Here is a 10,865-nt window from a genome sequence, read left to right as displayed (position 1 = left end):
CTCAATGATATTTGAGACACAGTATAAAAGATATTTGATATGATTTGGTATGTATAAATCTATATTTTCAGTGGTTATATATTTTCTATCCTGTTTCCATTAGTTATAATCAGTGCCAACGAGGCTGTAGAACCAACGGTACCATTGTAAGTATTGACCAAAATATTCAAAATTATTTTCGTATTTATACAGTGTTTATCTTCAACCAGACAATATCCATGGTTTATAAATTATCTCCCCTTTGACTACATTTTATAGTAACTTTAACATTAGCATTTTATAACTTTAAACTATTTCATATGATATATAAGAAAAAACCTAGCGTATGACCTTATGTTAGGGATTTACACTTGGTCTGACTTGATTTCACCTTTCACCTACCTAGGCAGGTAAGCTGGGTAGGTAAACTAGGTAGGTAAGGATGGTAAGCTAGGTAGGGGGTTAGATAGAAAAGGAACAAGATACTACAACATGAAGGGGGAAGGCAAAGGTTAAGTTATTATTCAATGAAATTTAACGTTTTAGGGCAGTTTGCAAAGTTTTTGTAACTAGTTTTTGGCCTACAGTATGTACCAGAATGCACCAAATCAATGCATATTTTTTAAAATATTTCTTGAGAAAACCCTCTCAGACGTTCTATGGGAGCTTGAGCCTGTGACAGAGCTGTCACATTTTAAATCTCAACCTTTACAGTTGTCCCCCCCTCCCATTGAGTCAGTCTGCCCCCTAGTTTTGGAATGCTGCCAATGCATATCTTTCCAGATATTAGACTGACTCAGACTGCCCCTTGTACATAGTTACAAATGAAAATTAAAACTTTAGTCCATTCTATTAACATAGACCTGAAGAGGGATTCTATTTAAGTGGTATCATTCTTACTAATAAAAATGTCTCTGTTATATTTTTCAGTGATTTTCCGTTGAAGTTATTCGCTCCAGTTGTGTCCATCTCTAACAGTGTGTTTAATCGTTCATTCAGTAAACGGGTTCGTAATACATCTGGTCAACATTCATCATAGTAATATTAAAGATACGAGCTACTACAATCTTAACAGAGATCACAGAGCTTGTAGTGTTTCAGAGTTCAAGTTCCAGTCTTCATGAAAAATCGTGTGAACGCTATAAACATAAAAGTAACTTGGTGCATCTAAGCCACTGATTCTGGTACCAAGTTCAAGGCCACTATGCGTGATCGTTAACCATCAAAACCACAGATTTTGGTCCTTTTTTTAATCAAGTTCTAGTTAAAGGGACAGGTACAATATTTTGTGGGATTGATTTTAGTCTTGAATATATGTTGATAGTCTTCACAAGTACGAAAATTGCATAATTCCTTTAAAAAGACTTCAAACTAGCAATTTTACTCACTATTTCTATATATGTTTTTTCTATATATATCACAGAGTATCTTAAATTGACGAGTCATCATTTTAACATTCAATCACGGATAATTCTTGACACACGTGGATTTGAAGGTTCAAATTTCAAATTCCGACAGTGAGCTGTGAACACGATTACTGATCGGCTTAGCTAAAAAAATTCTTTTCTGAGACTAAAGTATGTCTGGCGCACCTGTCCATTTAAGTTGCAGAGGTATAATGCCAAAAACATACATTGTAAATTTGGTTGTAAAGGGTAGAGGCTAAAAAATTATGTTTATTATATAGCCACCTTACCTAAAAGAAAAAGTTTGTAAATATAGCCATTCAATTGGATTGTATGCTACTGAATACAGCCAATCAGAGCCCTTGATAAGATGTAAACAATTTGGCTGTGCATGTAATCGGGGGCTCTGATTGGCTGTATTCACTGGATTTTATCCAATCAAATTGCAGCATTTTGTGATACAAGAAAGATGGTTATTGCAGTCAAGATATTAGTGGTACTTCGTTATAGCTTAATATTGTGAAGATGTTTATTAATAAGTTTGTGAAGATGGCTCAGATATAGAGACTCATTTTAAAATGTTGATATTTTGTAAATATAAATTATGCATGTATTAATATATATATATATATTGCTATTATTTTAATTTAAATTTTAAATCTATTTGGCATCAAGCAATTACTGAGTCCCATTTTCGTAAACATCATCTGTGAAAATTTTTTTAAAATCATTTGTTTATTTTTCAGCAAGTCCATAAATATATTTGTGTAATAATACATTGTTGTTTTGGGTGCTGGTCAATTGGAGAATTCTGAACAGGTTCATTTTGTTCCCATCTGACCTCAATCAAACAGTACAGAATCATATATGCCACATTCAAAATTTTCACAACTTCTCTGCCATTTTGAATTCTGTCAGTACCTACTATTTTTTTGGTATATTAGATCTGAGCTCTATTCAAACTTATTTTATTGAATGTCCAAGAATCCTGATTGGCAATGTGTAATGATTGTAAATTATTTAGTCCAAACCTTTATGACCATATGATTCTTCTCATCCATGGTTGATTTTTTCTGCATCCATGATCAGACAAGATTCTTCTTAAAATCGTGTTCTGTTGAATTTAATTTTGACTCGACTTCTTCAAAAGTTGTCATAATTTATGCTAACCAATATGAAAATTGTTAAATGTTGGATGATTTTATTGTATGACTGGAATATAATGAGTGGTTTGTGTGTAAAAATGAATATTTGTATCATTTTGTAACTAAATATTATTTAATCGACTATAATCCATGTTTAAAGGAAATTTCTGACCGGAATCTTGGTAATTTTGTCTTCAACAGCTTGTCATCTTAGCTCTATCATGTTTCCCCTTGTCAGTGGGTAGGTTGAAGGGTTGACATGGTAAAAGTGTCTAATCGTTGTAATTAGACAATAGACCGAGACCCCATGCGCTACAGGCTGTACACTCTAATGATCAGTAGGCTAAAACGATGTACTGACAAAATTTTCCTCACTGCACACTGAATGGCGTTTTACGTCTGCATTAGCCCAATCAGATGCACAGAAGTGTGATGTAGAACCTCGTTAGATTTCATCTTCAGTTCTGAAGGATCAGATTGTAACGAGTGAAATGGCGGATACATTTATCTAGCCCCGTTTACATTAGAACGCTACGAAGTGTTCAGTTCTCGGTCTAGACCTGGGCTCTAAATCGTTCATTGCTGAAGACAGGCCTGTAGCCAGACTGGAATGTTCGGAGGGGCATGTAATATATAATATATCTTGAGGACAATGGGGTATGCTGTTAAGTAATGGAATTGGTCACAATTTTTCCGGGGGAGGGGGGTGTCAATCCATTATTTCTCCCCTGTAGCTACGGGCCTGTCTGCAGATAACATTCTAGTAAACCTTGCTCAGTTTTCCACGATCCCTTGAACTCTGTTACATTTTAATGTTGACCCCGTATAGTTTGATTTTCACCATTTTCTTTAAGATATATCTGAATTATCTATTAATATCATACACTAAACAAATTTTTCAAAATGCTCAAATCAATCTCGCTTAGAACGTCGAGAAGGTTGGGTTTTCAAAGATTATGGCTGGTGACCTGTAAGATCTGAGAAAGTATCGTTTGATTTGACTTCTTCCTTGATCCGCTATCTGTGATGTAGGTCGACGTGTTCTTTTGGAAAAGACGTTCGCATTGAAGATAAACGGAGATCCCGTGTGCTACAGATTGCTCATAGATATAGATTGCACGACAGCTCTAAAAACAACAGGCGAATTCCTATCCAATATAGCACAGAAAAGCAGGAAGTAAGTTTGTTTTCAGCCTGACTATAAATCAATGCGGTAGATACCAACACAGGTCTGAAAGTATTCCTTGTTGACCCCAAAGGAACGCCACGACGGACGACAACATTTGTAATGCCATTAAGTGTCGAATGAGGGTACCTTTGTTAGGACATCGGCAATACAATAATATAAAATTTGTTGAAATTGAAACCGCTATTTCTCTATGGTCTCACAAGAGTTCATTCTCATTACAATAACAACACCTATCCAAATTGACATCATTCAAAATGATACAAACAATGAAATAGACATAAAATGAGTCCAATAGTCATCCTGGATCACTCAAGATGACAAAATCAATGGGATAGCCCTGGTTAGCGTAACATGCTCTTGTAGCCTGGATAAGTGTAACATGCTCATGCAGCCTTCGTAAGTGTAACATTCTGTTGTAGCCTTCGTAAGTGTAGCATGGTTAGTGTAACATGCTGTTGTAACCATGGTATGCGTAACATGCTCTTGTAGCCTTCGTAAGTGTAACATGCTCTTGTAGCCTTGGAAAGTGTAACATTCTCTTGTAACCTGGGTAAGTGTAACATTCTCTTGTAGCCTTGGAAAGTGTAACATTCTCTTGTAACCTGGGTAAGTATAGCATTCTCTTGTAGCCTTAGAAAGTGTAACATTCTCTTGTAACCTGGGTAAGTGTAACATTCTCTTGTAGCCTTGGAAAGTGTAACATTCTCTTGTATCCTTAGTAAGTGTAATATGCTCCTGAAGCCTCGGTAAGTGTAACTTGCTGTTGTAGCTTCTAAGTGGTTAAATTTATGAATTTTTCGGATTACAGATGCACGTGCGTTTCGTGCTAGATGAAGTGGTTCATATACTTTTTTTTTTGAATGCTTTAGCACTAATTTTGTATATTATATTGTTAATTATGTAAGTAGCCATGTTATTTACTCTCTAAATAATTATCAGTTCGAAATATCGTTCATTTTCACATGTTATCTCTGGGAGGTAAGGGTGTGTGTTCATTTTAAATGCAAAATCAGCAAACTTTATATTTCTATGCACATTCTACGAAAAATATCATGCAATTGAAATGTCTTTATTGAATATTTGTGAATTGAGATTATTTATGGGGCACAGTAACTAGAATATAGCTTCCCCAGTCCCGAATACGAGTATTGCCGGATAGCCAACATTTATATGCTTACAATGTTCACGAAATGAATGGAGTTAAACATTCTATTTTTCTGCACTTTTTTGGCCAATGAAGACGGGCAATGCCATATGTAGTGTGCAATAAGGGCATTAGCCTGCTCTTTTTCGAGAAATCTTTAACATGCAGAGTCTATAACACACGGGGCCTTGTTTTATAGTCATATAAATTAAAAGCTTTTTCAGTGTCAGTTCCTGCATCACTGTCAGGGCGAAACAGGGTTGAAAAAGACGATGGTATACACTGATCATTTAGTGAGGGGAATTGGAATTCTTATTGATTATTCCAACACTTGCTTACATTATCATGGCTTCTTCGAATAGAGTCCCTCTCAGTCCCACACGCTTCTTCACAATATTAAGCTATTGCGAACTTTGTCTTCAATGTCCACTTTTCTTGTGTAACAGATATTTGTTAATGCAAAGATTTGATTGGATTGTATGTTAGCAAATACAGCCAATCAAATCTTTGCATTTACAAATATCTGTTACACAAGAAAAGTGGCCCTTGATAGAAAGTCTGTAAATACTTTGCCGTGATATTTACTGTCTATCTATCCAGGATTCTTACTGGCTGTTTTCGTACAGCCCAATCAAATCGCTGCATTCCATCATACAGGAAGGTGGCTATTTCAGTCAAGGTATAAGACGAAGTTCGTAATAGCTTGACGCTGTGACTTGCTGATATTATCATGGTCTTTTCTAAAAAAAAAAAAGAAAGCCCCACTCATGCCACGTCTGTGCATACCTTCATCAGCTATTTTTGTCAACCTGCTTTTAATATATTGTGTTACAATGGATGACTTATCGATATTTGAAATCCGTTGACTTATGGCAACCACCACACCTCCGGCGGCCTCAAGGGGTTCGAGCCTATGGGAATCGCTTCGGAGAGACACTTTACATTTTTGCCCTCCACATATAATATATCCGGAGGGGCAATGTTGTATGGTTTTGTAGTTGAAGCAATGGTTGTCACTTGTCAGAATTCTCTTTTTTTTGCAACGTTTGGATATTAAATAACTGGACACGATTTAAAAGATAACAATTACTTTAATATATAACTAGTTGGTATATAGTAATTGGATAGTAAATTACTGGACACAGTTCTTTAGATAACAATTACTTTAATATATAACTAGTTGGTATATAGTAATTGGATAGTAAATTACTGGACACAGTTCTTTAGATAACAATTACTTTAATATATAACTAGTTGGTATATAGTAATTGGATAGTGAATAACTGGACACAGTTCTTTAGATAACAATTACTTTAATATATAACTAGTTGGTTTATAGTAATTGGATAGTGAATTACTGGACACAGTTCTTTAGATAACAAATAGTAATTGGATAGTGAATTACTGGACACAGTTCTATAGATAAAAATTACTTAAATATATAACTAGTTGGTTTATAATAATTGGATAGTGAATTACTGGACACAATTTTATAGATAACAATTACTTCAATATATAACTTGTTGGTATATAGTAATTGGATAGTGAATTACTGGACACAATTTTATAGATAACAATTACTTTAATATATAACTAGTTGGTATATAATAATTGGATAGTGAATAACTGGACACAATTTTATAGATAACAATTACTTCAATATATAACTACCTGGTATATAGTAATTGGATAGTGAATAACTGGACACAATTTTATAGATAACAATTACTTCAATATATAACTACCTGGTATATAGTAATTGGATAGTGAATAACTGGACACTATTTTATAGATAACAATTACTTCAATATATAACTTGTTGGTATATAGTAATTGGATAGTGAATAACTGGACACAATTTTATAGATAACAATTACTTCAATATATAACTACCTGGTATATAGTAATTGGATAGTGAATAACTGGACACTATTTTATAGATAACAATTACTTTAATATATAACTTGTTGGTATATAGTAATTGGATAGTGAATAACTGGACACAATTTTATTGATAACAAGAACCTTTATAGATAGTTTTCTGATTTAATAAGTTTTAATATGATACAAAATTGAAGAGAAATCATAGAAGGATTTGACATGTTGTGGAGGGCGTGGTCTCAATGCATTCGAGACTAACATTTTGATCTTAAGAAGGTGTCAGACAGGGCGTCTTTCTTTGACCTTATCTCTTTTTACTGTGAACTAAAGATATCAAGCCCCGCCCTTTCTTACTTTATAACTTACACCCACGATAATGTGGTGTATGTTCTTCCATCTGTGTAAATATCAACTTACGAATATAAATATTTGCTAAATAGGGTAGATTGTCAAATGGAAATACGAGAGCAATTACTTACTTACCTTGCAATGGTTTTTGCATCAAATCCACAAAAATGCAATTTGTCAAACAGGGTAAAATGTAATAAATAATCCAAGTACGATCCGAGTCACAAAAATGCTATTAGTTAATCGAAATTATTTTTCAAACCACGAATATAGGTAAAAAAAAAAAGATAGACTCTAAAATCGTTGTGAGTGCCATTAGCCTATCTATATATACCATGTACTCATCGGTGGTTTCGATATGATCTTGCAAGCCATCAACAGAGTATACACTAAATTTTCTTTGGGCTCTCAAAAATCGTTGTATTTAGATCAAGATTATCATATAAACCTATGAAATTTCAAAGAATCCAAAATTTCTTAGGACTATATAAATACAAAATTACTGGTTGTTATTATACTGGAGTCCATTCCATTAACTCTCTGAAACAATTGCATTATGTGTCTTAGATTTATTTGTATTTTTGTAAGCATGGTACAATATGGTCTATTCAGAATATACATTGTTAATTTTCTCTTTGCAACAAGCAAAGTACATTCTATTACAATTTCAATTTTATCTTTATTACTCAAACTGATCTTCGATGTAAAAGAAATATGTTCTCTTTCATAGGCGACCCAACAAGGTCCTAGACTAATGATGTGTCTGTGGTGAGGGGAGGGGGTATAAAATGACCAACTGTGTGAACATATTATCACCAAATATTATTGCCAAAGTTTAATTGCAAGCTGTATGAAACACCAAGCATCACATCATATATTCTAGAGAGTGGTCTACTGTTGTACTATTGTCTGTTTATAGAAGCACCAGACTTCACCCAACTCCAGGTTATATTCTAGAGAGTCCACTGTTGTATTATTGTCGTGTTTACAGAAATACCAGACATAACCTAACTCTGGATTATATTCCAGTGGGTGGTTCACTGTTGAATTATTGTCTGTTTATAGAAACAACAGACATCACATAACTCTGGGTTATATTCTAGGGTGTGGTTCACTGTTGAATTATTGTCTGTTTATAGAAGCACCAGACATCACCAAACTCAGGGTTATACTCTAGAGAGTGGTTCACTGGTGTAGTATTGTCTGTTCATAGAAACAACAGACATCACCTAACTCTGGAAAAAACTCAAGATAGTGAACCATTGTTGTACTATTACAAGCCTTTAAAAACCACAATACATCACCTAACCCTGGGTTGATTCCATCTATCAATCAATGATCTGACGATAATGGTGTTAGTCTACTGCTCTGGGTGATTTAATATTCAACCAATCAAATGCTCTGTTCAACAAAAAGATTTCCTTAATACATGTGAGGTATTTTGTAATATTCATTGTTAAATATTCTGTATTGTCTAACCACTTTTAAAAGGATTTGGATTGGTTAGTATAAATTATGATAACTTTTAATGCTATTGAGTCTCCACTGAACACAATTTGAAAAGAATCTTGTCAGATCATGAATGTAAAGTTAAGTAACCTTCAGAAAAACATGAAACAAATGATCCAGATTTTAATCAGATTAACATTGAAAAGGTCAATATGGTAACTATATGCACAAAAGCAGACCATTCTCTCGAGGTGATAAGACCCAAAATGCTGAATGATAAACTTGTGGCCTTTGCCAGTGCTTCTCTAGGAGAGTATCTTCTATTATACCCAACATTTAATTAGGCCCAAAAGTTGAAAGTTAAACCCAAAATTTAATTAGGCCCAAACTATTGAATGATCGTTCAAAATTTAATTAGGCCCAAAGTGTAGAATGAACAACCAAAATTTAATTTGACCCAACATATTAATTGATAAAGGAAAATTTAATTAGACCAATATGTTGACTGATAAACCAAAATAGAATTAGGTCCAAAATACTGTATGATAAACCATAATTATATAAAAAATTAAATTAATAAAAGACCTTTCCTTTGTAGCTATGAGTATCTATTCTATACACAGTCATGAGGAGTATATTAGGTACAGGGTGGTTGAATTAAATATCTCATTTCATACAATTAAATCAAGATATAGGTGTTGTACTGGTTTTTTGGGGTCTTTTAAGATGGGTGGTTTTTAAGTCTGGGGAGGGGGGGGGGGCGGTGTCTTCGAAAGAGTTGAGGATATTATTATCTGGATTAAATTTATTTAAAACAACTGACAATGCGAATATTAGGCCTACTATTTTAGTATGCAAGTTTTTATTCGTATATCAAGATTGGAATATAATTTATTGAAATATCCATATAATAATCTAAAAGATGAAAAAGAATGTTTTTTATAGCAATGAAGTTTATAAAACAAAGATTATCCTTAAGTATAAATATAAAGGTCTAATGATAATTAAAGGTAAAAAAGATTGATGAATCTATATAACGTAGACAGGAATGGTTATTTTAATAATTCTTACTTTGAAGTTGAGGTTGTTCTCTAGACCTCGAAGTCAATACAAATGAGTAGTTTGTGACTGACTTTTGCAACTAGTTGAAAAATTGCAATTTCGACTAGTGGAACAAAATGTGACTGATATTTTCAACTGCTATGTTAATAAATCAATGTGCTATTCAGTTATTAACTATATAATTTTATGTATATTACATATGCAGAACATACTTGAATGTATTCAGCTAACTGTTCAATTAAGGAACTTTCAAAGATATGCATTTAATTCATGATGCTAAATGTCACTAATAGTCTAATACAATATAATATTCCATGCATGATAAAAGCTTGATTGTTGATTCAAAATCAGTATCGCTCACTTTCTCTTTAGGACCCTTTAACTAAACTTTCCAGACAGCTAAGCTAAAAAAAAATACAAGTAGTGAGCACCATGTTTTATTTTACAATAACTTGCATAAGGGTTTTCAACTAGCTGGAAAAAAAAATCGACGACGACTGGTGAATAAAATATGACTGACGATTTCGACTAATTGTGACGACTTCGGGGTCTATTGCTCTCCCTTTAATTTCCTTAGATCTCAAACAATCACAAACACAAGACAATATTATGGAATAAACGAACTTCTTTGATAAAAAATTAACACATAACGTTATTTCATCTTATGACGACACAATATGTAAGTTGTATTGAAACGTTATGTGCTTATTTTTTTTTTAAAGAAGTGTCCGTATTCCATAATAGTATCTTGTGTTTGTGATATGTACTCCTCACTTGTACATGTCGTTCATATCTTATACTTCAAACAAACTTTAGATTCAATATAATAATTTTAAATGAATTTCAAAATAATATAAAAACGATGGCCAAGGTTTTGAACAAATCAAACAATGATATAGAAATTTCATTGGGCAATTAAATCAAGAATTAGGCAATTGGATTACAAGCTCAAAGCGTAGTAACAATTTAAAGTTTTAGACATAAGTAAAGTAATAGTCTAATGTTAAAACAAATTTTTAAAATTGAAATTGGCGCCAATTCTAGTGTATCTGGCAAAAAATTCAGAAAACAATAAACTCATTGTGAGATAGATTCCGAAAAAAGTTCCTGCAACTTGTTCAAATCCTTGGAACGATTCCAAATTTCAGTCGTCTGCTACACCACTATACTGTTAGGTTGACCTGACAACGTGACACAAGAATAATTCTAGGCCAATGATTGGTTAAACTTTGTATCGCCACCATCTCATAGGTGACGGTAAG

At 33.3% G+C, this 10,865-nt stretch overlaps 1 protein-coding gene across 1 annotated transcript in view; it reads left to right on the top strand.

The window, feature by feature from the left end:
- The window catches only part of LOTGIDRAFT_158322 (hypothetical protein), a gene marked incomplete at both ends in the record, with an annotated part of 6,545 nt that extends 5,527 nt beyond the window's left edge, over positions 1–1,018 (top strand). The window contains 2 exons of the mRNA XM_009051035.1: positions 72–146; positions 910–1,018. Coding sequence (XP_009049283.1) covers positions 72–146; positions 910–1,018 — 184 coding nt within the window. The remainder of the gene's footprint in view (positions 1–71; positions 147–909) is intronic.
- Positions 1,019–10,865: the final 9,847 nt, after the last annotated feature.

Source organism: Lottia gigantea (genome assembly GCF_000327385.1).
Source record: "Lottia gigantea unplaced genomic scaffold LOTGIsca_16, whole genome shotgun sequence".
Lineage (NCBI taxonomy): Eukaryota > Metazoa > Mollusca > Gastropoda > Lottiidae > Lottia > Lottia gigantea.
This window is presented reverse-complemented; position numbering and strand designations above follow the sequence as displayed.